Source organism: Palaemon carinicauda, chromosome 2 (genome assembly GCF_036898095.1).
Source record: "Palaemon carinicauda isolate YSFRI2023 chromosome 2, ASM3689809v2, whole genome shotgun sequence".
Taxonomy (NCBI): Eukaryota; Metazoa; Arthropoda; class Malacostraca; order Decapoda; family Palaemonidae; genus Palaemon; species Palaemon carinicauda.
Window position 1 is genome coordinate 192,326,719 of NC_090726.1, and position 27,500 is coordinate 192,354,218.

General features: G+C 35.5%; 2 protein-coding genes across 3 annotated transcripts in view; one reads left to right on the forward strand and one right to left on the reverse strand.

Annotated features, from left to right (window-relative positions):
* Window positions 1-27,500, forward strand: part of LOC137628976 (glutamate receptor ionotropic, kainate 3-like) — a 452,476-nt gene that overhangs the window by 301,541 nt on the left and 123,435 nt on the right. The gene's annotated exons all lie outside the window — the stretch shown is intronic.
* The window catches only part of LOC137628952 (uncharacterized), a 45,780-nt gene continuing 39,319 nt past the window's right edge, over window positions 21,040-27,500 (reverse strand). For both annotated transcript variants that reach the window (XM_068360215.1, XM_068360209.1), the window contains 2 exons: window positions 23,882-24,208; window positions 21,040-21,649 (listed from right to left, as the gene is read on the reverse strand). In XM_068360215.1, coding sequence (XP_068216316.1) covers window positions 21,327-21,649; window positions 23,882-24,208 — 650 coding nt within the window. In that variant the 3' untranslated portion in view covers window positions 21,040-21,326. The remainder of the gene's footprint in view (window positions 21,650-23,881; window positions 24,209-27,500) is intronic.

The following is a 27,500-nucleotide window of genomic DNA, read 5'->3' on the forward strand; positions in this document are numbered from 1 at the left end:
TCATGATTCTGACTAGAAGTAATTGTGAGAAACATTGACTCAATCATGATTCTGACTAGAAGTAATTGTGAGAAACATTGACTCAATCATGATTCTGACTAGAAGTAATTGTGAGAAACATTGACTCAATCATGATTCTGACTAGAAGTAATTGTGAGAAACATTGAGTTATTCATAATTCTGACTAGAAGTAATTGTGAGAAACATTGAGTTAATCATGATTCTGACTAGAAGTAATTGTGAGAAACATTGAGTTATTCATGATTCTGACTAGAAGTAATTGTGAGAAACATTAAGTTAATCATGATTCTGACTAGAAGTAATTGTGAGAAACATTGACTCAATCATGATTCTGACTAGAAGTAATTGTGAGAAACATTAAGTTAATCATGATTCTGACTAGAAGTAATTGTGAGAAACATTGCCTCAATCATGATTCTGACTAGAAGTAATTGTGAGAAACATTGACTCAATCATGATTCTGACTAGAAGTAATTGTGAAAAACATTGAGTTAATCATGATTCTGACTAGAAGTAATTGTGAGAAACATTGAGTTATTCATGATTCTGACTAGAAGTAATTGTGAGAAACATAGAGTTATTCATGATTCTGACTAGAAGTAATTGTGAGAAACATAGAGTTATTCATGATTCTGCCTAGAAGTAATTGTGAAAAACATTGAGTTAATCATGATTCTGACTAGAAGTAATTGTGAGAAACATTGAGTTAATCATGATTCTGACTAGAAGTAATTGTGAGAAACATAGAGTTATTCATGATTCTGACTAGAAGTAATTGTGAGAAACATAGAGTTATTCATGATTCTGACTAGAAGTAATTGTGAGAAACATTGAGTTATTCATGATTCTGACTAGAAGTAATTGTGAGAAACATTGACTCAATCATGATTCTGACTAGAAGTAATTGTGAGAAACATTGACTCAATCATGATTCTGACTAGAAGTAATTGTGAAAAACCTTGACTCAATCATGATTCTGACTAGAAGTAATTGTGAAAAACATTGACTCAATCATGATTCTGACTAGAAGTAATTGTGAAAAACATTGACTCAATCATGATTCTGACTAGAAGTAATTGTGAAAAACATTGACTCGATCATGATTCTGACTAGAAGTAATTGTGAAAAACATTGAGTTAATTATGATTCTGACTAGAAGTAATTGTGAGAAACATTAACTCAATCATGATTCTGACTAGAAGTAATTGTGAGAAACATAGAGTTATTCATGATTCTGACTAGAAGTAATTGTGAAAAACATTGACTCAATCATGATTCTGACTAGAAGTAATTGTGAGAAACATTGACTCAATCATGATTCTGACTAGAAGTAATTGTGAGAAACATTGACTCAATCATGATTCTGACTAGAAGTAATTGTGAGAAACATTGACTCAATCATGATTCTGACTAGAAGTAATTGTGAGAAACACTGACTCAATCATGATTCTGACTAGAAGTAATTGTGAAAAACACTGACTCAATCATGATTCTGACTAGAAGTAATTGTGAGAAACACTGACTCAATCTTGATTCTGACTAGAAGTAATTGTGAGAAACACTGACTCAATCATGATTCTGACTAGAAGTAATTGTGAGAAACACTGACTCAATCATGATTCTGACTAGAAGTAATTGTGAGAAACACTGACTCAATCATGATTCTGACTAGAAGTAATTGTGAGAAACATTGAGTTATTCATGATTCTGACTAGAAGTAATTGTGAGAAACATTGACTCAATCATGATTCTGACTAGAAGTAATTGTGAAAAACATTGACTCAATCATGATTCTGACTAGAAGTAATTGTGATAAACATAGAGTTATTCATGATACTGACTAGAAGTAATTGTGAGAAACATTGACTCAATCATGATTCTGACTAGAAGTAATTGTGAGAAACATTGACTCAATCATGATTCTGACTAGAAGTAATTGTGAGAAACATAGAGTTATTCATGATTCTGACTAGAAGTAATTGTGAGAAACATAGAGTTATTCATGATTCTGACTAGAAGTAATTGTGAGAAACATTGAGTTATTCATGATTCTGACTAGAAGTAATTGTGAGAAACATAGAGTTATTCATGATTCTGACGAGAAGTAATTGTGAGAAACATAGAGTTATTCATGATTCTGACTAGAAGTAATTGTGAGAAACATTGAGTTATTCATGATTCTGACTAGAAGTAATTGTGAGAAACACTGACTCAATCATGATTCTGACTAGAAGTAATTGTGAGAAACACTGACTCAATCATGATTCTGACTAGAAGTAATTGTGAGAAACATTGACTCAATCATGATTCTGACTAGAAGTAATTGTGAGAAACATAGAGTTATTCATGATTCTGACTAGAAGTAATTGTGAGAAACATTGAGTTATTCATGATTCTGACTAGAAGTAATTGTGAGAAACATTGACTCAATCATGATTCTGACTAGAAGTAATTGTGAGAAACATAGAGTTATTCATGATTCTGACTAGAAGTAATTGTGAGAAACATAGAGTTATTCATGATTCTGACTAGAAGTAATTGTGAGAAACATAGAGTTGTTCATGATTCTGACTAGAAGTAATTGTGAGAAACATTGAGTTATTCATGATTCTGACTAGAAGTAATTGTGAGAAACACTGACTCAATCATGATTCTGACTAGAAGTAATTGTGAGAAACACTGACTCAATCATGATTCTGACTAGAAGTAATTGTGAGAAACATTGAGTTATTCATGATTCTGACTAGAAGTAATTGTGAGAAACATTGAGTTATTCATGATTCTGACTAGAAGTAATTGTGAGAAACACTGACTCAATCATGATTCTGACTAGAAGTAATTGTGAGAAACACTGACTCAATCATGATTCTGACAAGAAGTAATTGTGAGAAACACTGACTCAATCATGATTCTGACTAGAAGTAATTGTGAGAAACATTGAGTTATTCATGATTCTGACTAGAAGTAATTGTGAGAAACACTGATTCAATCATGATTCTGACTAGAAGTAATTGTGAGAAACACTGACTCAATCATGATTCTGACTAGAAGTAATTGTGAGAAACACTGATTCAATCATGATTCTGACTAGAAGTAATTGTGAGAAACACTGATTCAATCATGATTCTGACTAGAAGTAATTGTGAGAAACACTGACTCAGTCATGATTCTGACTAGAAGTAATTGTGAGAAACATAGAGTTATTCATGATTCTGACTAGAAGTAATTGTGAGAAACACTGACTCAATCATGATTCTGACTAGAAGTAATTGTGAGAAACACTGACTCAATCATGATTCTGACTAGAAGTAATTGTGAGAAACACTGATTCAATCATGATTCTGACTAGAAGTAATTGTGAGAAACACTGACTCAGTCATGATTCTGACTAGAAGTAATTGTGAGAAACAGAGTTATTCATGATTCTGACTAGAAGTAATTGTGAGAAACATTGAGTTATTCATGATTCTGACTAGAAGTAATTGTGAGAAACACTGACTCAATCATGATTCTGACTAGAAGTAATTGTGAGAAACACTGACTCATCATGATTCTGACTAGAAGTAATTGTGAGAAACACTGACTCAATCATGATTCTGACTAGAAGTAATTGTGAGAAACACTGACTCAATCATGATTCTGACTAGAAGTAATTGTGAGAAACACTGATTCAATCATGATTCTGACTAGAAGTAATTGTGAGAAACACTGACTCAGTCATGATTCTGACTAGAAGTAATTGTGAGAAACATAGAGTTATTCATGATTCTGACTAGAAGTAATTGTGAGAAACACTGACTCATCATGATTCTGACTAGAAGTAATTGTGAGAAACACTGACTCAATCATGATTCTGACTAGAAGTAATTGTGAGAAACACTGACTCAATCATGATTCTGACTAGAAGTAATTGTGAGAAACACTGATTCAATCATGATTCTGACTAGAAGTAATTGTGAGAAACACTGACTCAGTCATGATTCTGACTAGAAGTAATTGTGAGAAACATAGAGTTATTCATGATTCTGACTAGAAGTAATTGTGAGAAACATTGACTCATCATGATTCTGACTAGAAGTAATTGTGAGAAACATGACTCAATCATGATTCTGACTAGAAGTAATTGTGAGAAACACTGACTCAATCATGATTCTGACTAGAAGTAATTGTGAGAAACACTGATTCAATCATGATTCTGACTAGAAGTAATTGTGAGAAACACTGACTCATCATGATTCTGACTAGAAGTAATTGTGAGAAACATGAGTTATTCATGATTCTGACTAGAAGTAATTGTGAGAAACACTGATTATCATGATTCTGACTAGAAGTAATTGTGAGAAACACTGATTCAATCATGATTCTGACTAGAAGTAATTGTGAGAAACATTGATTCAATCATGATTCTGACTAGAAGTAATTGTGAGAAACATTGACTCAATCATGATTCTGACTAGAAGTAATTGTGAGAAACATTGACTCAATCATGATTCTGACTAGAAGTAATTGTGAGAAACATTGACTCAATCATGATTCTGACTAGAAGTAATTGTGAGAAACATTGACTCAATCATGATTCTGACTAGAAGTAATTGTGAGAAACATTGACTCAATCATGATTCTGACTAGAAGTAATTGTGAGAAACATAGAGTTATTCATGATTCTGACTAGAAGTAATTGTGAGAAACATTGACTCAATCATGATTCTGACTAGAAGTAATTGTGAGAAACATTGACTCAATCATGATTCTGACTAGAAGTAATTGTGAGAAACATTGACTCAATCATGATTCTGACTAGAAGTAATTGTGAGAAACATAGAGTTATTCATGATTCTGACTAGAAGTAATTGTGAGAAACATTGACTCAATCATGATTCTGACTAGAAGTAATTGTGAGAAACATAGAGTTATTCATGATTCTGACTAGAAGTAATTGTGAGAAACATTGAGTTATTCATGATTCTGACTAGAAGTAATTGTGAGAAACATAGAGTTATTCATGATTCTGACTAGAAGTAATTGTGAGAAACATAGAGTTATTCATGATTCTGACTAGAAGTAATTGTGAGAAACATAGAGTTATTCATGATTCTGACTAGAAGTAATTGTGAGAAACATAGAGTTATTCATGATTCTGACTAGAAGTAATTGTGAGAAACATAGAGTTATTCATGATTCTGACTAGAAGTAATTGTGAGAAACATAGAGTTATTCATGATTCTGACTAGAAGTAATTGTGAGAAACATAGAGTTATTCATGATTCTGACTAGAAGTAATTGTGAGAAACATAGAGTTATTCATGATTCTGACTAGAAGTAATTGTGAGAAACATTGACTCAATCATGATTCTGACTAGAAGTAATTGTGAGAAACATTGACTCAATCATGATTCTGACTAGAAGTAATTGTGAGAAACATAGAGTTATTCATGATTCTGACTAGAAGTAATTGTGAGAAACATAGAGTTATTCATGATTCTGACTAGAAGTAATTGTGAGAAACATAGAGTTATTCATGATTCTGACTAGAAGTAATTGTGAGAAACATTGAGTTAATCATGATTCTGACTAGAAGTAATTGTGAGAAACATAGAGTTATTCATGATTCTGACTAGAAGTAATTGTGAGAAACATTGACTCAATCATGATTCTGACTAGAAGTAATTGTGAGAAACATTGACTCAATCATGATTCTGACTAGAAGTAATTGTGAGAAACATAGAGTTATTCATGATTCTGACTAGAAGTAATTGTGAGAAACATTGACTCAATCATGATTCTGACTAGAAGTAATTGTGAGAAACATTGACTCAATCATGATTCTGACTAGAAGTAATTGTGAGAAACATAGAGTTATTCATGATTCTGACTAGAAGTAATTGTGAGAAACATTGACTCAATCATGATTCTGACTAGAAGTAATTGTGAGAAACATTGACTCAATCATGATTCTGACTAGAAGTAATTGTGAGAAACAGAGTTATTCATGATTCTGACTAGAAGTAATTGTGAGAAACATAGAGTTATTCATGATTCTGACTAGAAGTAATTGTGAGAAACATTGAGTTATTCATGATTCTGACTAGAAGTAATTGTGAGAAACATTGAGTTAATCATGATTCTGACTAGAAGTAATTGTGAGAAACATTGACTCAATCATGATTCTGACTAGAAGTAATTGTGAGAAACATAGAGTTATTCGTGATTCTGACTAGAAGTAATTGTGAGAAACATAGAGTTATTCGTGATTCTGACTAGAAGTAATTGTGAGAAACATAGAGTTATTCATGATTCTGACTAGAAGTAATTGTGAGAAACAGAGTTAATCATGATTCTGACTAGAAGTAATTGGGAGAAATATTGAGAGTTGAGTGTGTGAAAACTTTATAATGCAGGTGTTGGGAATTTGAGACTCTTGTTTTATTTAGGAATCTTTTTCTTCAAGATAAATTCATTTTTCCTCTAAGATAAATTAAACAATTTTTTGGCATTATCCTACGATTGGTCAGGGTATTGATAAGGTTCCGAATCATTGTTTTCCTTAAAAATGAAAAAAAAAAAACAGTTCATAACATGCTAAGAAAAAAATTAATATGATTATTATTATTATTTGCTAAGCTATAACCCTAGTTGGAACAGCAAGATGCTATAAGCCCAGGGAACTCAAGAGGGAAAATAGCCCTGTGAGGAAAGGAAACAAGGAAAACAAGATTTCAAGAACAGTAACAACATTGAAATAAATAATTCCCTTATAAATTATAAAAACATTAACAACACAAAAGGAAGAGAAATTAGATAGAACTGTGTGCCCGAGTGTACCCTCAAGCAAGAGAACTCTAACCCAAGACAGTGGAAGACCATGGTACAGAGGCTATGGCACTACCCAGACTAGAGAACAATGGTTTGATTTTAGAGTGTCCTTCTGCTAGAAGAGCTGATTACCGTAGCTAAAGAGTCCCTTCTATCTTTAGCAAGAGGAAAGTAGCCACTGAACTATTACAGTGCAGTAGTTAACCCCTTGGGTGAAGAAGAATGGTTTGGTAATCTCAGTGTTGTCATGTGTATGAGCACAGATTAGAATCTGTAAAGAATAGGCCAGACTAATTGGTGTATGTGTAGGCAAAAGGAGATTAAACCTTAACTAGAGAGAAGAATCCAATGTAGTACTGTCTGGCCAGACAAAGGATCCCATAACTCTCTAGCGGTAGTATCTCAACGGGTGGCTGGTGCCCTGGCCAACCAACTACCTCGTGCTTTTTCCTTTCCATGTTGTAGATAACAAATGGCTAAAATACCACTGTCGCCTTTTCTGGGATTCAAATGCATATATAAAGGTTTAAAGGCCGCTCTTGAATGGCAGAGGCAAAGGACAGTGGCACTGCCTTATCAAGCAGGACAATGCCCTAGAGATTGACCATATATACATATGATCAGCGCCCAAACCCCCTCTCCATCCAAGCTAAGACCAAGGAGGGCCAGGCAATGGCTGCTGATGACTCAGCAGATAGACCTATAGGCTCCCCCAGGCCACCCATCCTTAGCTAACATGGATGATGAGGTTGCAGCGACCAAAGAAACTAACGAGTTTGAGCAGGGATCGAACCCAGTCTGGCGTTCACCAGTCAGAGACGTTACGACATCGGCCACCACAACTTCAATTCACTTGCAATAAATGGTGAGATGTTGTGCTTGTTGCAAAATTACTTTGCACTAAAATCCTGATAAGGCGAGATAGGACAATAGCAATATCCCTGATACATCCTTTATTCGGTGAATTTTTCACTAACATTAAGTAATAAGTGTATCATCATCTCCTCCTACGTTTATTGACACAAAGGGTCTCAGTTAGATTTCGCCAGTCATAGACTGCCCAAATCCACAGAGGATTCATTGGCTAGATTCATAAAAGGGTAGCCAGTTCCTTGTGATGCGCAGTGCCTATCTAACTAAGGCTATCTAACTGATCCATACTGATTCCAGTATTCCAGTAAGATCATCCGACAGACATAGAGAGTAAAAGCCGAAAAGACATCTTGTCTATCGCCTTAAACCCAATCCGTCACCTTGCTACCATGTAAATTATTTTAATTCCTTTATATCCCTCAAAAACGTTTTATAGAATAAACGCACTTTAGATCATTTTCTTTATTTTACTCATATTTCTGTTATAGTCCATGGTATGAAAAATAGCAATGAATTTTAATCATTTGTTTATTAAAAGGGCTATGTGCCAGGGGAAAAGTTGCTAAGCTTTTAAATTGGAGACCAGTCGAAATTTTTTAGTGGGATACTGTGTGTCTGTGCTTTTTTTTCACAAATTTCTTAAGGTCGGTAGAATTTCATCCCCTTTCCCAGGAATTTATCATCATCGTTAGTTATACAAAATGACATTGTGATGAAATTTGTTTCGTTTCTGATAAAAAAAGATGTGATAAATGCCTGATGGCATCGAATATTTATCATAAGTATTTTTTTTTTCAAGATTCACAAGGAAAATAAATAAATATGATTATAAAAATGTAGATCTCTTCATATTATATCATTTCAGTTTTTATATTATTTTTTGTGGTTTTTCTTTTATTTGAAATACAAATGCATCTTTAGTTATTTTTGGTTTTGGTTGGAGTAAAAAAAAAAAACCCTCTGACAGCCAATATCCATATGAACAGCAATGCCAAGACTTACAAATTCAGATTTTTATTTACCTTTTCTTATGGTGTCAGGTTGCCTGAAAACTTTAAATCAATCAATCAATCTTATGGTGTACTCATATAATGGAATACATGCCTCTGTGTTTATAATGCATATGTCTTCTTCTTCTTCTTCTTCTTCGTCTGCATTTTTCCCCACTTTTATGTGGGGTCGATGTTTTTGGCCAGCTTTCTCCATCTACCTCTGTCCCACACTTCATCACCGGTTAATCCCTTTGATCGAAGGTCATCCTTGATACAGTCCATCCACCTTTGTTTTGGTCTCCCTCTCCTTCTCGCTCCCTGTACCTCCATTTCCATCACTCTCCTCCCAATATACTGTTCATCTCTTCTCATGACATGACCATACCACCTCAGTCTACTTTCTTGGATCTTATCTGATATATAATGCATATCTGTCTAATATGTTGAAAACTCCCACTCTATTGACCCAAGTTCGGTCCTTGTTCTGGGTTGATAAGAATCCACGGAAACTCGTGTGCAATTAACCCTTTAAGCTTGGGGTGTCACATTTGGTGTGGTGGTTGAGTGATTCACTGCTAAGGCTCCGATTCTGTGAGGCCACGTTCCATTCCAGCTATCACCCAGGTATAGATTGGTTAAGCCTTTGCTGGGGAACAAAAAATGGGTGTGGTTGTTAGTAATTTCTTTCCTAATTATTACTTCGTTCTCACTGCAATACCTACATTAAGGGGTCGGTTGCCTTCTACCAACTGAATCCTCTTCTCTCCATATCATCCTTCACCTTATCTCACCATCTAATTCTCGGCCTCCCTTTTGATCTTCTCCCCCCTAATATGTTCCTTCCAAGCTCTCCCCACTCCCTCCCCACTATCCATCCTCAACACATGTCCACACCTTCTCAGTCGTGACACTCTTATCACTTCTGTAATTTTTACTAACCTGCCATTCTTATTTCAATATTTTCCAATCTTTCAAGCAGTGATATTCCCATAATCCGCCTCATCATTCCCATAATTGTTCTCTCAAGCTTTGCTTCCTCTTTTCGTCTGAGAGCTCATGTTTCCGATACATACTATAACAATGGTCGTATTACACTTGGGCACGCTGTTCTGTCTTGTTTCTCTTCCTCTTGTTTTTTTGGAGTTTTTATTGTTTATATGTGAAGGATGTAATTTAATGTTGTTACTGTTCTTAAAATATTTTATTTTCATTTTTTATTCTTCTCTTGTAGTTTATTTATTTCCTTGTTTCCTTTCCTCACTGGGCTATTTTTCCCTGTTAGAGCCTTTGGGCTTATAGCATCTTGCTTTTCTAACTATGGTTATAGCCTAGCTTGTACATACATCATACATATACCAAAGGCACTTCCCCCAATTTTGGGGGGTAGCCGACAACAACAAGAAACAAAACAAAAAGGGGACCTCTACTCTCTACGTTCCTCCAGCCTAACCAGGGACCCAGCCGAGTTCAGCTGGTACTGCTAGGGTGCCACAGCCCAACCTCCCACATTTCCACCACAGATGAAGCTTCATACTGCTGAGTCCCCTACTGCTGCTACCTCCGCGGTCATCTAAGGCACCGGAGGAAGCAGCAGGGCCTACCGGAACTGCGTCACAATCGCTCGCCATTCATTCCTATTTCTAGCACGCTCTCTTGCCTCTCTCACATCTATCCTCCTATCACCCAGAGCTTTCTTCACACCATCCATCCACCCAAACCTTGGCCTTCCTCTTGTACTTCTCCCATCAACTCTTGCATTCATCACCTTCTTTAGCAGACAGCCATTTTCCATTCTCTCCACATGGCCAAACCACCTCAACACATTCATATCCACTCTAGCCGCTAACTCATTTCTTACACCCGTTCTCACCCTCACCACTTCGTTCCTAACCCTATCTACTCGAGATACACCAGCCATACTCCTCAGACACTTCATCTCAAACACATTCAATTTCTGTCTCTCCATCACTTTCATTCCCCACAACTCCGATCCATACATCACAGTTGGTACAATCACTTTCTCATATAGAACTCTCTTTACATTCATGCCCAATCCTCTATTTTTTACTACTCCCTTAACTGCCCCCAACACTTTGCAACCTTCATTCACTCTCTGACGTACATCTGCTTCCACTCCACCATTTGCTGCAACAACAGACCCCAAGTACTTAAACTGCTCCACCTCCTCAAGTAACTCTCCATTCAACATGACATTCAACCTTGCACCACCTTCCCTTCTCGTACATCTCATAACCTTACTCTTACCCACATTAACTCTCAACTTCCTTCTCTCACACACCCTTCCAAATTCTGTCACTAGTCGGTCAAGCTTCTCTTCTGTGTCAGCTACCAGTACAGTATCATCCGCAAACAACAACTGATTTACCTCCCATTCATGATCATTCTCGCCTACCAGTTTTAATCCTCGTCCAAGCACTCTGGCATTCACCTCTCTCACCACTCCATCAACATACAAGTTAAACAGCCACGGCGACATCACACATCCCTGTCTCAGCCCCACTCTCACCGGAAACCAATCGCTCACCTCATTTCCTATTCTAACACATGCTTTACTACCTGTGTAGAAACTTTTCACTGCTTGCAACAACCTTCCACCAACTCCATATAACCTCATCACATTCCACATTGCTTCCCTATCAACTCTATCATATGCTTTCTCCAGATCCATAAACGCAACATACACCTCCTTACCTTTTGCTAAATATTTCTCGCATATCTGCCTAACTGTAAAAATCTGATTCATACAACCCCTACCTCTTCTAAAACCACCCTGTACTTCCAAGATTGCATTCTCTGTTTTATCCTTAATCCTATTAATCAGTATTCTACCATACACTTTTCCAACTACACTCAACAAACTAATACCTCTTGAATTACAACACTCATGCACATCTCCCTTACCCTTATATAGTGGTACAATACAAGCACAGACCCAATCTACTGGTACCATTGACAACACAAAACACACATTAAACAATCTCACCAACCATTCAAGTACAGTCACACCCCCTTCCTTCAACATCTCAGCTTTCACACCATCCATACCCGATGCTTTTCCTACTCTCGTTTCATCTAGTGCTCTCCTCACTTCCTCTATTGTAATCTCTCTCTCATTCTCATCTCCCATCACTGGCACCTCAACACCTGGAACCGCAATTATATCTGCCTCCCTATCATCCTCAACATTCAGCAAACTTTCAAAATATTCCGCCCACCTTTTCCTTGCCTCCTCTCCTTTTAACAACCTTCCATTTCCATCTTTCACTGTTTCTTCAATTCTTGCGCCGGCCTTCCTTACTCTCTTCACTTCTTTCCAAAACTTCTTCTTATTCTCTTCATATGACTGACCCAGTCCCTGACCCCACCTCAGGTCAGCTGCCCTCTTTGCCTCACGTACCTTGCGCTTTACTTCCACCTTTTGCTCTCTATATTTTTCATACTTCTCTATACTATTACTCTGCAGCCATTCTTCAAAAGCCCTCTTTTTCTCTTCCACTTTTACCTTCACTCCTTCATTCCACCATTCACTGCCCTTCCTCATGCTGCCTCCAACAACCTTCTTGCCACATACATCACTTGCAATCCCAACAAAATTTTCTTTTGCTAACTTCCACTCCTCCTCTAAATTACCAGTTTCTCTTACTCTCACCTCGTCATATGCCATTTTCAATCTTTCCTGATATTTACTTTTTACCCCCGGTTTTATTAGCTCTTCAACCCTCACTAGCTCCCTTTTACATCCACCTACTCTATTCCCCCACTCTTTTGCTACAACTAATTTTCCTTCCACCAAAAAATGATCAGACATACCGTTAGCCATACCCCTAAACACGTGCACGTCTTTCAATCTTCCAAACATTCTTTTCGTTATCAACACATAGCTTGTAATAATAATAATAATAATAATAATAATAATAATAATAATACAGATCTCAACTTTCAGCTTGATTTGCATTTTATTATCACATTATCACGCCTGCTACCTCCCTCCACTTCCCCCAAGCTGTTTTCATCCTACTCTTAACTTCAGCTTTACACCCTCTCCCCTGACTTATAGTAGATCCCAAGTATCTAAATTATTCCACCTGTTTTATAACAGAGCCTCTACTTTTATGTCGATGTCAGGATGCCAGACAACTTCAAATCATTTATTCATTCTACTTTTATGTAGAGCTTTCCTGCCCTTACCTTCCATACTGTTCAACATAGCCTCAGTCTTATCCACATTCACCCTCATACCACCCATCTTCAAAGTCTCTTGCCACTCTACAACCATTCTCTGCAAGTCGTCCTCATTTTAGAAGTAAACACCAAGTCATCTGCATATAGCATCTTACACAATTCTTTATTTCTGATCTCTTCACTTAGCACATCCATGGCCACCACAAATAAAAATGGGCTTAACTTCAAAGGTCCCTATTTCTCCAACTGCTGTTTTGTTCTTTTGTACATCATATCTAGCATTGTAACCAACTTCTTTGGGCCTTTCCTCTTCTTCAAGCACCAAAACATCACTTCTCCTGCTATTCTGTCATAAGTCTTCTCTAGATCTACAAAAGTACAGAAGAGCTTTGGTTTTCTCCAAGCCTTTTTTCCTGTAGCTGCCTTATTATAAAGATGCCATACACAGTCCCTCTCCCCTCATGAATCCTTACTGCTGTTTCCCAATCTTTCTTTTCCTGTAGCTGCCTTATTATAAAGATGCCATACACAGTCCCTCTCCCCTCATGAATCCTTACTGCTGTTTCCCAATCTTTCTTTTCCTGTAGCTGCTTTATTATAAAGATGCCATACACAGTCCCTCTCCCCTCATGAATCCTTACTGCTGTTTCCCAATCTTTCTTTTCCTGTAGCTGCTTTATTATAAAGATGCCATACACAGTCCCTCTCCCCTCATGAATCCATACCGCTGTTTCCCAATCTTTCTTTTCCTGTAGCTGCTTTATTATAAAGATGCCATACACAGTCCCTCTCCCTTCATGAATCCATACTGCTGTTTCCCAATCTTTCTTTTCCTGTAGCTGCTTTATCATAAAGATGCCATACACAGTCCCTCTCCCCTCATGAATCCTTACTGCTGTTTCCCAATCTTTCTTTTCCTGTAGCTGCCTTATTATAAAGATGCCATACACAGTCCCTCTCCCTTCATGAATCCATACTGCTGTTTCCCAATCTTTCTTTTCCTGTAGCTGCTTTATCATAAAGATGCCATACACAGTCCCTCTCCCCTCATGAATCCTTACTGCTGTTTCCCAATCTTTCTTTTCCTGTAGCTGCCTTATCATAAAGATGCCATACACAGTCCCTCTCCCCTCATGAATCCTTACTGCTGTTTCCCAATCTTTCTTTTCCTGTAGCTGCTTTATTATAAAGATGCCATACACAGTCCCTCTCCCCTCATGAATCCTTACTGCTGTTTCCCAATCTTTCTTTTCCTGTAGCTGCTTTATCATAAAGATGCCATACACAGTCCCTCTCCTCATGAATCCATACTGTTGTTTCCCAATCTTTCTTTTCCTTTAGCTGCTTTATTATAAAGATGCCATACACAGTCCCTCTCCTCATGAATCCATACTGTTGTTTCCCAATCTTTCTTTTCCTGTAGCTGCTTTATTATAAAGATGCCATACACAGTCCCTCTCCCCTCATGAATCCATACTGTTGTTTCCCAATCTTTCTTTTCCTGTAGCTGCTTTATTATAAAGATGCCATACACAGTCCCTCTCCCCTCATGAATCCATACTGTTGTTTCCCAATCTTTCTTTTCCTGTAGCTGCTTTATCATAAAGATGCCATACACAGTCCCTCTCCCCTCATGAATCCATACTGTTGTTTCCCAATCTTTCTTTTCCTGTAGCTGCTTTATTATAAAGATGCCATACACAGTCCCTCTCCCCTCATGAATCCATACTGTTGTTTCCCAATCTTTCTTTTCCTGTAGCTGCTTTATTATAAAGATGCCATACACAGTCCCTCTCCCCTCATGAATCCATACTGTTGTTTCCCAATCTTTCTTTTCCTGTAGCTGCTTTATTATAAAGATGCCATACACAGTCCCTCTCCCCTCATGAATCCTTACTGCTGTTTCCCAATCTTTCTTTTCCTGTAGCTGCTTTATCATAAAGATGCCATACACAGTCCCTCTCCTCATGAATCCATACTGTTGTTTCCCAATCTTTCTTTTCCTGTAGCTGCTTTATTATAAAGATGCCATACACAGTCCCTCTCCTCATGAATCCATACTGTTGTTTCCCAATCTTTCTTTTCCTGTAGCTGCTTTATTATAAAGATGCCATACACAGTCCCTCTCCCCTCATGAATCCATACTGTTGTTTCCCAATCTTTCTTTTCCTGTAGCTGCTTTATTATAAAGATGCCATACACAGTCCCTCTCCTCATGAATCCATACTGTTGTTTCCCAATCTTTCTTTTCCTGTAGCTGCTTTATTATAAAGATGCCATACACAGTCCCTCTCCCCTCATGAATCCATACCGCTGTTTCCCAATCTTTCTTTTCCTGTAGCTGCTTTATTATAAAGATGCCATACACAGTCCCTCTCCCCTCATGAATCCATACTGTTGTTTCCCAATCTTTCTTTTTCTGTAGCTGCTTTATTATAAAGATGCCATACACAGTCCCTCTCCCCTCATGAATCCTTACTGCTGTTTCCCAATCTTTCTTTTCCTGTAGCTGCTTTATTATAAAGATGCCATACACAGTCCCTCTCCCCTCATGAATCCTTACTGCTGTTTCCCAATCTTTCTTTTCCTGTAGCTGCTTTATTATAAAGATGCCATACACAGTCCCTCTCCCCTCATGAATCCTTACTGCTGTTTCCCAATCTTTCTTTTCCTGTAGCTGCTTTATTATAAAGATGCCATACACAGTCCCTCTCCCCTCATGAATCCATACCGCTGTTTCCCAATCTTTCTTTTCCTGTAGCTGCTTTATTATAAAGATGCCATACACAGTCCCTCTCCCCTCATGAATCCTTACTGCTGTTTCCCAATCTTTCTTTTCCTGTAGCTGCTTTATTATAAAGATGCCATACACAGTCCCTCTCCCCTCATGAATCCATACTGTTGTTTCCCAATCTTTCTTTTCCTGTAGCTGCTTTATTATAAAGATGCCATACACAGTCCCTCTCCTCATGAATCCATACTGTTGTTTCCCAATCTTTCTTTTCCTGTAGCTGCTTTATTATAAAGATGCCATACACAGTCCCTCTCCCCTCATGAATCCATACCGCTGTTTCCCAATCTTTCTTTTCCTGTAGCTGCTTTATTATAAAGATGCCATACACAGTCCCTCTCCCCTCATGAATCCTTACTGCTGTTTCCCAATCTTTCTTTTCCTGTAGCTGCTTTATTATAAAGATGCCATACACAGTCCCTCTCCCCATGAATCCATACCGCTGTTTCCCAATCTTTCTTTTCCTGTAGCTGCTTTATTATAAAGATGCCATACACAGTCCCTCTCCCCTCATGAATCCATACTGTTGTTTCCCAATCTTTCTTTTCCTGTAGCTGCTTTATTATAAAGATGCCATACACAGTCCCTCTCCCCATGAATCCATACCGCTGTTTCCCAATCTTTCTTTTCCTGTAGCTGCTTTATTATAAAGATGCCATACACAGTCCCTCTCCCCTCATGAATCCTTACTGCTGTTTCCCAATCTTTCTTTTCCTGTAGCTGCTTTATTATAAAGATGCCATACACAGTCCCTCTCCCCTCATGAATCCTTACTGCTGTTTCCCAATCTTTCTTTTCCTGTAGCTGCTTTATTATAAAGATGCCATACACAGTCCCTCTCCCCTCATGAATCCATACTGTTGTTTCCCAATCTTTCTTTTTCTGTAGCTGCTTTATTATAAAGATGCCATACACAGTCCCTCTCCCCTCATGAATCCTTACTGCTGTTTCCCAATCTTTCTTTTCCTGTAGCTGCTTTATTATAAAGATGCCATACACAGTCCCTCTCCCCTCATGAATCCATACTGTTGTTTCCCAATCTTTCTTTTTCTGTAGCTGCTTTATTATAAAGATGCCATACACAGTCCCTCTCCCCTCATGAATCCTTACTGCTGTTTCCCAATCTTTCTTTTCCTGTAGCTGCTTTATTATAAAGATGCCATACACAGTCCCTCTCCCCTCATGAATCCTTACTGTTGTTTCCCAATCTTTCTTTTTCTGTAGCTGCTTTATTATAAAGATGCCATACACAGTCCCTCTCCCCTCATGAATCCTTACTGCTGTTTCCCAATCTTTCTTTTCCTGTAGCTGCTTTATTATAAAGATGCCATACACAGTCCCTCTCCCCTCATGAATCCATACTGTTGTTTCCCAATCTTTCTTTTTCTGTAGCTGCTTTATTATAAAGATGCCATACACAGTCCCTCTCCCCTCATGAATCCTTACTGCTGTTTCCCAATCTTTCTTTTCCTGTAGCTGCTTTATTATAAAGATGCCATACACAGTCCCTCTCCCCTCATGAATCCATACTGTTGTTTCCCAATCTTTCTTTTTCTGTAGCTGCTTTATTATAAAGATGCCATACACAGTCCCTCTCCCCTCATGAATCCTTACTGCTGTTTCCCAATCTTTCTTTTCCTGTAGCTGCTTTATTATAAAGATGCCATACACAGTCCCTCTCCCCTCATGAATCCATACTGCTGTTTCCCAATCTTTACAATATCTCAATCTCCTATCTAGTACCTACTCAAAAACTTTTAGACCAGGCTCTGTAAGTTTGATTTTCCTGTAGTTACTGTATTCCATGAAATCACTGTTCTTAAATATAGTTACCATTAGACTCTTCTTCCAGTCTTTAGTTTTTATTTTATTTTCCCACATTGCCCTTAATAAATATAGCATCCATTTACCCCCTCTGTAGCTAGTATCTTGACCATTTCAATTTGAAACTGATGGACCTGGTACTTTATCATTTTTCATTTTTCCCAATGCCCATTTCCCTTCTGGGATTTCATATCTCCATTACTGGCCCATCCAGTCGTGCTTTCCCCAACTCCTCTCTCATTCAAAGTATGCAATAGTTTTTCAAAATATTCTCTCCATTTCCTCTTAATGTCTTCAGTCCTATACAATATATTTCCATCTCTATCTTTGATAATTCCCAGTTGTCCTAAATCCCATCTTTGCCCTTTCCTCAAGTTTAAAATCTTATAGATACCCTTTCCTCCTTCCCTTGTTCCTAGCCTTTCATTCAATTGCTCTACCGCTCTTCCAATAGCTATACCTACTTTCCTCCTAGAATGTTTTTCCCCTTGTCTGTACCATTTCTCTGCACCTTGTAACTGCCTTACTTTCCAGTCCTTAAATGACTTCGACTTTCTTTTAATCGACTCTTGTACCTCCCTGTTCCACCGCCACTTTTGTTTTTTGACGCACCATATCCGCTGGTTCTTCCCAGTAATTCCTGTGATTTCCATACACATTTCTTTCATACCGAATCAGATACTTTCCACTCTGTTACCCTGATCTCTCTCTAAGTTCAACCTTTCCAGTCTCTCTCTCTCTCTCTCTCTCTCTCTCTCTCTCTCTCTCTCGCAATCTTAATTGCTCACCCTTTTCTCCTTTAAGGTCTCAATCCTAAATTTTACATCTCGTTTTTTTCTTCTTGAGTTTTCTATCTCTTTTAAAATCCATCCCTACCAGTCTTTGTTGTTTTATTTCATGCTTCCTCCAAAATCATTTTACAGGTAATCACATTGTTTTTGTCAAATCCTCTATTATTATTATTATTATTATTATTATTATTATTATTATTATTATTATTATTATTGTTATTATTATTATTATTATTATTATTAAAAGCTAAGCTATAACCCTAATAGAAAAAGCAGGATGCTATAAGACCAAGGGCTCCAACAGGTGAAAATAGCCCAGTCAGGAAAGAAAATAAGGAAATAGATGAACCACAAGAGAAGTAATGACCAATTATAAGAAAACAGTTTAAGATTAATAAAAATCTTAAAATAGATCTTTCATATGTAAACTATCAAAAGAAATTATGTCAGCCTGTTCAGCATAAAAACATTCACTGCAAATTTGAACTTTCGAAGCTTCATCGATTCAACTACCCGATTAGGAAGATCATTCTACAATTTGGTCACAGCTGGAATGAAACTTCTAGAATTTAAGCCTTATGGCTTAAATTTTATTTAAGCATTTTATTTAATTATTGAAAGCTACTTTCCATGAAGCAGAAAACCTTCTTGCAGTTGTGTCAGTTTATTAGGATTATGAGCCATAAGGTGCATTATTATTATTATTATTATTATTATTATTATTATTATTATTATTATTATTACTTGCTAAGCTACAACCCTATTTGGAAAAGCAGAATGCTATAAGCCCAGGGGCTCCAACAGGGGAAATAGCCCAGTGATGAAAGGACACACGGAAAAATAAAATATTTTAACACCAGTAACAAAATTAAAATAAATATCTCCTATATAAACTATAAAAAATTTAACAAGAGGAAGAGAAATAAAATAGAATAGTTTGCCCGAGTGTACCCCCAAGCAAGAGAACTCTTACCCAAGATAGTGGAAGACCATGGTACAGAGGCTATGGCACTACCCAAGACTGGAGAACAATGGTTTGATTTTGGAGTGTCCTTCTCCTAGAAGAGCTGCTGACTATTGCTAAAGAGTCTTTTCTACCCTTACCAAGAGGAAAGTGGCCTCTGAATAATTAAAGTGAAGTAACCCCTTGGGTGAAGAAGAATTGCTTGAATATAAAGGTAACATTTGACAGCACAAAGGCCCCTAAGGCCTACGATATAATATGGCTCAGTGTGTAGACAGAAGAATAGAACTACATCATACCTGTTCTTATCTACCACCGTACAGAGAATATTATATGTGTTATGAGTTTTAAATTTGTATCATAGCATAAAAGAGAAAAGAGTTCCATTAGCTAATCACGATGTCTTATCCGATACTGTTGATAGGATCGGCAACCTCATTGGCGATGATTGGATTTCCCCTTTTCATGTACTCACAAATTTACGTTAGTTACGTCCCCTTTTAAGGAGTACTGTATATATAGCCATTCTCTTTTGGCTTATGCCGTGATAATCCTACGGGCACCTCTGCTCCTGACCATGATAGGGTCCTTAATCCTTTACACAGTATCATGTCCATTCAAGTTATGATCTCCTTGAACTATTTAGTTGACATGTAGGTAGTAGGGTGGCCAGGGCAACAGCCACCCTTTGAGATACTACCGCTAGAGAATTATGGGGTCTTTTGACTGGCCAGACAGTACTACATTGGATCCTTTTCTCTGGTTACGGTTCATTTTCCTTTGCCTACACACAGCGACAGCGAATAATCTGGCATTTTCTTTACTTATTCTCTGTCCTCATACACCTGACAACACTAAGATTACCAAACAATTCGTCTTCACCCAAGGGATTACTACGCTGTAATTGTTCAGTGGCCTCTTTCCTCTTGTTAAGGGTAGAAGAGACTCTTTAGCTATGGTCAGCAGCTCTTCTAGGAGAAGGACACTCCGAAATCAAACCATTGGTCTCTAGTCTTGGATAGTGCTATAGCCTCTGTACCATGGTCTTCCACTGTCTTGGGTTAGAGTTCTCTTGCTTGAGGGTACACTCGGGCACACTGTTCTGTCTTTTTTTCTCTCTTCCTCTTGTTTTGTTAAAGTTTATATAGGAGATATTCCTTTTAATGTTATTACTGTTCTTTAGAAATTTATTTTTCCTTGTTTCCTTTCCTCACTGGGCTATTTTCCTTGTTGGAGCCCCTGGGCTTATAGCATCCTGCTTTTCTAAATAGGGTTGTAGCTTAGTAAGCAATAATAATCAATCCTGTTAGGAATTAAGTAGGGGTCATCATATTTTGGGCGATGCCTCAGTAGTCTTATGGACATCTCAGCTGCTGATAATGAATAGACCCTTAATCATTTACACTGCATAATGTCCAGTCAAGTTATGATCACCCTGGACTCATTAGTTGATGTGATTAAGAGCCAAGACTGTGAAGCTCATTGATCTGTACTTGTAGGTACTGGACAGTCCTAAAAAGAATGATCATAATTGTACAAATGGGACTTATACCGATGTGTATTGACAAATACAGATATTGAAAATAATCCATGATGAACAGGGAGAGGTAATTTGTTTATTATTTTTTCATCGAGATGAACTTCCTTACAGTGTTTCCGGTTTTGAAACTGCGAAAATATATATTATTTATTACCTTTGATCAAAGTGTGTATGAATGATTAAACGAATGGGAAGAAGTAAAGGAAGAATATAGTAAACTGTCACAATATTAAACCATATCAGATTTATTAATAGATTTGATAAAGTATGTAATGGTATGTCAAAAACAAATTTATATTAAGTATTCATTTTACTTTTACCTTTATTTAAGATTTCTTACAGATATACAGATAACGAGATATCTCTCTTTTAATATTATCAAGAGTTATCTTATTAACATGCTATGAAAATTAAAATAATTCATAAGAAACAAAAACTCTATTCTTACATTAATTACTATATATTTTAATTAAGCAAAATTGTATTTTATTGTTACATCCTTTGGAAAGTATTTCTAAAGGAGTTTGGACTCCCCTGTGGCCAAGACAGTGAATCCATCAACTCCCCTCTGGGAGACGATGACCTTTGTTCCTTCTGTCAGGTCGAAGTCTTTGGTGTTGATGGCGAAGGGCGTGAAGCAAAGACGCCCTTCTCTTTCTTCTTCTTCTTCTTCGAGGATTCTGTGTTTGAGCCATTGTCCCTTCTCGTTGATGATCAGCATTTCGTAATGGGAGAAGGACCGCCCCTCTGTCGGGGTCAAGTGTTCGAAGCAGATGTTGACGTCTGCCATCAGCTGATTTGCATGTCTCTTCGTGTGGCGTGAAAGGATTGCCAGTTCTGATGAATATGGGAGAGATGAGGCAAAATTATCTTATTTTATCTTTTCATTATACGATACGTCAAAAATGACGGCTAAATACTTAGATAAACATACACACGCACACACAAATTCAACCTTCCCCACCCCTCCCCCTTTCCTAACTACAACACAGAAGTTTCAGCAATTTGTGGGAAACTGGGGTTTTTAAGTATGACTACTACTCTCCCCGTTTATCGAGAGACGGGGAGAGACTGAATAGTTATACGTTTGGCAATGCCGCTGAGCGTTACGGGAAAGAAATATAAGTATATGAAATTTATTTATGTTTTTATACATATAGTCAGATACTCGATCCTTATTATATAGGGGAGATATGTGTGTAGTGTATGTGTGTAAAATTTGTAATTGGACAAGTAGGAGATAGCAGTATATTGTCTACCAATTTTTAAACAATATCTATCTTAACATCACTACAGTAGCGTACATCAATCACATGGGTGGTTCAGTAGTGGAGTTGACAGAAATTGCGAAGTTAATATTGGCCGAGGCTATATAAAACAATCTAACAATTATTGATCGTCATTTGAGCGGCAAACTAAACACCCAAGCGGATATGTTATCAAGAATATTGGACAAACAAGAGTGGATGTTGTCAAGACCGATGTTCCGGTTTTTGGACTCGCTGTGGGGACCTCACAATAGACAGGTTCGCATCCGCGACATCTACAAAGCTACCAATCTACAACACAAGATTTCTCACCCGAAATGTTATGAAGTTGGATGCTCTGTCACAAAAGGATTGGGAAAGGGAGAACAACTTTGTAAATTCACCTATAAGATTTTTAGATAGATGAACAGGTAATCTTTAATGAAAATGGTAGCATGTCTATAACTATTCATGGTAATAAAAATGATAGTAAGAGGCATGGGTTTGTAGTTGATGTAGCACCTTCAAGTGAAATAAACTTACGTCCTGTTCGTACCATGAGATGTTATTTGTATAGAACACAGAACTTTAGAAAGCCTAATGGACCTGTTTTTATATCTTTGAAGAACCCATATGGTGCTCTATCTAGCCAGGCTATCACTAATATATTAAATGAATCTATTGCTCTAGTTTACCGAGGAATGTTTACTCGGTAAAAGTTTCCGACCTTCAGGTGCTACCAAAGCTATCTCAGCAGGATTTGATCCTAATATGGTACAAAAAGTAGGTCGATGGAAAACCAGTACAGTATTTTTTGAACATTACGTACACATAGTTCCAAGGAATTTTGCTGATGATTTATTATCTATTAAAAACTCTACATCTTAGTTTGAATTTTTAAATGACTCAATATTATGTGCAACTATTCAAAATAATAAAGATATTTTATTCTGTCATTCATGTTTTTCTTTTGCCTATTAACGTAAGTTTATTAAAGTGAAGTTACGACAAAAGAAAAACATATTTGGTTTGTTGTAGATGCGCAGTGCTTTATAGTCTTTGAGTTATACAGGATATGTTGTCTATGTACAGTTATTGATGCCTATACTATAGAGAAACAGATACGTGCAACTATTCAAAATAATAAAGTTATTTTATTTTGCCAATTAACGTAAGTTTATTAAAATACTGTATGTATATGTATGTATATATATATATATATATATATATATATATATATATATATATATATATATATAAATATATGTACACACAAATATATGTATACACACACATATACATATATATATATATATATATATATATATATATATATATATATATATATATATATATATACAGTATTTTAATAAACTTACGTTAATTGGCAAAATAAAATACCTTTATTATTTTGAATAGTTGCACATCTAATAATAATGGTATTTTTTTATGAACAATGCCCATTTTGAGCATATATATATATATATATATATATATATATATATATATATATATATATTTATAAATATAAATGCTCACAATGGGCATTGTTCATAAAAAATACCATTTTTATTAGATATCAAGTATGTCACCCAAGAACAAGAAATTAAGTTTTTGCAAATGAAAGACTTTAATGACTAATGCAATAGGAAACTGGGAAAGGGGAAGAAACTAGTATAATCTCGTAACGGGATGAGAAGATTGATTGTGGTATTCACTATTTAGCTCTCTCGAGTTTTGGTATTGCGTGCGCAAGCAAAGTTATGCGTACCGTGTTCACTAAAGCACATATGGAAATTGGTTATTATATAAATGCCCTTACCTGGTTCGGATGAACTTTTTTTCTCCTGTGGCTTGGATTCCACTTGTCCCAGTTCATTGTATGTGGCACCTGCAGCAGCTGTTTGGTGTGCCACGATGAGTGTGTATTTACCCGTTTCCGTGATTGGGAAATAGCCAAAACAGTAAGTTTCAAGATTGGCGCAGTCAATAGCTATTGAATCAACGAGAACCGTGCCATCATCTTTCGTTAAAGTTAGTAGGTATGCAGGTGTTTCTGGAGTTGGTTTTTCTGTAGATTCGTCGTCAAGTATTTTCCATCTGCCTTCTATTATGTCGTCACCAAGTATAGTAGCGTACAATTCACGATCTGGACACCCCCCAAAAAAAGAAAAAAAAATTAAAATGTTTTCGTTCACCTTTATTTTATCTTGTTACGAAAAAAATGTATTTACAATCCTCTTTGACTTTTTCTTATATGAAAAAAAGTCAAATAGAAATTTAATGTTTGAACTAATTTAGTTCAATGTTCAGCTTACCAAATGATATAGGTTCTTATATATGGTTTCGAAGTACACCCATGATATATTTATCTTGCCGGGCTAGTGTTTATATCCACATTAACAGCATCATACACCAGTATGATTATTTATATTTTCCTTTATTAATCCTTATGTTGTTAATATTTTCATTTATAACCCCTCTTGAGTTGACATCCCTTGTGTGTTTCACACGTAGCTTAGAAAACAGTTCTCAAGCAGTTTCCAAATTCTAACTAGAGTTCTCTTGCTTGAGGATACACTGTGGCTCACTATTCTATCATATTACTCCTCCTTTTTAAAGTTTTTATAGTTTATATATGAATGATTCATTTTAATGTTGTTACTGTTCTTAAAATATTTTATTCTAGTTGTCCATTACTTCTCTCGTAATTTATTTATTTCTTTATTTCCTTTCCTCACTGGACTATTTTTCCCTGTTGGCGCGCTTGGGCTTATAGCATCCTGCTTTTCCAACTAGGGTTGTAGCTTAGCTAATAATAATAATAATAATAATAATAATAATAATAATAATAATAATAATAATGATAATAATAAATAATAATAAATAATAATAATAATAGCTATTCGTAGAATTTAATTATACAGTCAAACCTACATAAATGTGATGTACACATCGGAGAATTGAAATTGCATGTTCTAACTATAATTTAGATCAATTTTATTTTTCACGTTTTTCATTTCTTTTCAAGTTTCACTCCCAAAATTCATAATAGGAACCCCGCATAAAGAAAAGAATAGTATGACAGCAACTTCTCTTCGCTAAAAAGGACATACAAAAGTCTAGATACCTAATTGATTCTGCCTGAATTTATGTTATAAAGACTCCTTTGAAAACAGTTTCTTCCAATATATATATATATATATATATATATATATATATATATATGATATTTTTTGCACATTTAGACGTGTTTTTTCATATTCAAATACGCCATATATATTTTTGCTACATTAATGTCTGGATTCTCTTAACGACCTCGGGGTCAAAGCCCCAGCCGAAATCACACAAAGACAAGAGCTTCTGACCGGCCGCGAATCGATCCCTGGTCCGGCAAACTTTTAGAGACGGTGACTAAACCACTTGGCTTGTCTTTGTGTGATTTCGCCTGGGGCTTTGATCCCGAGTTCGTTAAGAGAATCCAGACATTAATGTAGCAAAAATATATATGGCTTATTTGGATATATATATATATATATATATATATATATATATATATATATATATATATATATATATATACATACATATATATATATATATATATATATATATATATATATATATATACATATACATATACATATATATATATATATATATATATATATATACATATATATATATATATATATATATATTTATATATATATATATATATATATATATAATATATATATATATATATATATATATATATATATATATATATATATATATATATATATATATAAAACTAATTCTAACACTTCCCAGTAGTTTGAAAATACTGCTCAACTGGGCCTTTCTTTCTCCTTAAACTATATTTCCTTTACTGAATCTTTATTTCTCCTTAAACTATATTTCCTTTACTGAATCTTTCTTTCTCCTTAAACTATATTTCCTTTACTGAATCTTTCTTTCTCCTTAAACTATATTTCCTTTACTGAATCTTTCTTTCTCCTTAAACTATATTTACTTTACTGAATCTTTCTTTCTCCTTGAACTATTTCCTTTAGTGAATCTTTCTTTCTCCTTAAACTATATTTCCATTACTGAATCTTTCTTTCTCCTTGAACTATTTCCTTTAGTGAATCTTTCTTTCTCCTTAAACTATATTTCCTATACTGAATCTTTATTTCTCCTTAATGTATATTTCCTTTACTGAATCTTTCTTTCTCCTTAAACTATATTTCCTTTACTGAATCTTTATTTCTCCTTAAACTATATTTCCTTTACTGAATCTTTCTTTCTCCTTAAACTATATTTCCTTTACTGAATCTTTCTTTCTCCTTAAAGCAGTTCATTTACTGAATCTTTCTTTCTCCTTAAACTATATTTCCTTTACTGAATCTTTATTTCTCCTTAAACTATATTTCCATTACTGAATCTTTCTTTCTCCTTAAAGCAGTTCATTTACTGAATCTTTCTTTCTCCTTAAACTATATTTCCTTTACTGAATCTTTCTTTCTCCTTAAACTATATTTACATTACTGAATCTTTCTTTCTCCTTGAACTATATTTCCTTTACTGAATCTTTATTTCTCCTTAAACTATATTTACATTACTGAATCTTTCTTTCTCCTTAAACTATATTTCCTTTACTGAATCTTTATTTCACCTTAAACTATATTTCCTTTACTGAATCTTTCTTTCTCCTTAAACTATATTTCCTTTACTGAATCTTTCTTTCTCCTTAAAGCAGTTCATTTACTGAATCTTTATTTCTCCTTAAACTATATTTCCTTTACTGAATCTTTCTTTCTCCTTAAACTATATTTCCTTTACTGAATCTTTCTTTCTCCTTAAAGCAGTTCATTTACTGAATCTTTCTTTCTCCTTAAACTATATTTCCTTTACTGAATCTTTATTTCTCCTTAAACTATATTTCCATTACTGAATCTTTCTTTCTCCTTAAAGCAGTTCATTTACTGAATCTTTCTTTCTCCTTAAACTATATTTCCTTTACTGAATCTTTCTTTCTCCTTAAACTATATTTACATTACTGAATCTTTCTTTCTCCTTGAACTATATTTCCTTTACTGAATCTTTATTTTTCCTTAAACTATATTTACATTACTGAATCTTTCTTTCTCCTTAAACTATATTTCCTTTACTGAATCTTTATTTCACCTTAAACTATATTTCCTTTACTGAATCTTTCTTTCTCCTTAAACTATATTTCCTTTACTGAATCTTTATTTCTCCTTAAACTATATTTCCTTTACTGAATCTTTCTTTCTCCTTAAACTATATTTCCTTTACTGAATCTTTCTTTCTCCTTAAAGCAGTTCATTTACTGAATCTTTCTTTCTCCTTGAACTATATTTCCTTTACTGAATCTTTATTTCTCCTTAAACTATATTTCCATTACTGAATCTTTCTTTCTCCTTAAAGCAGTT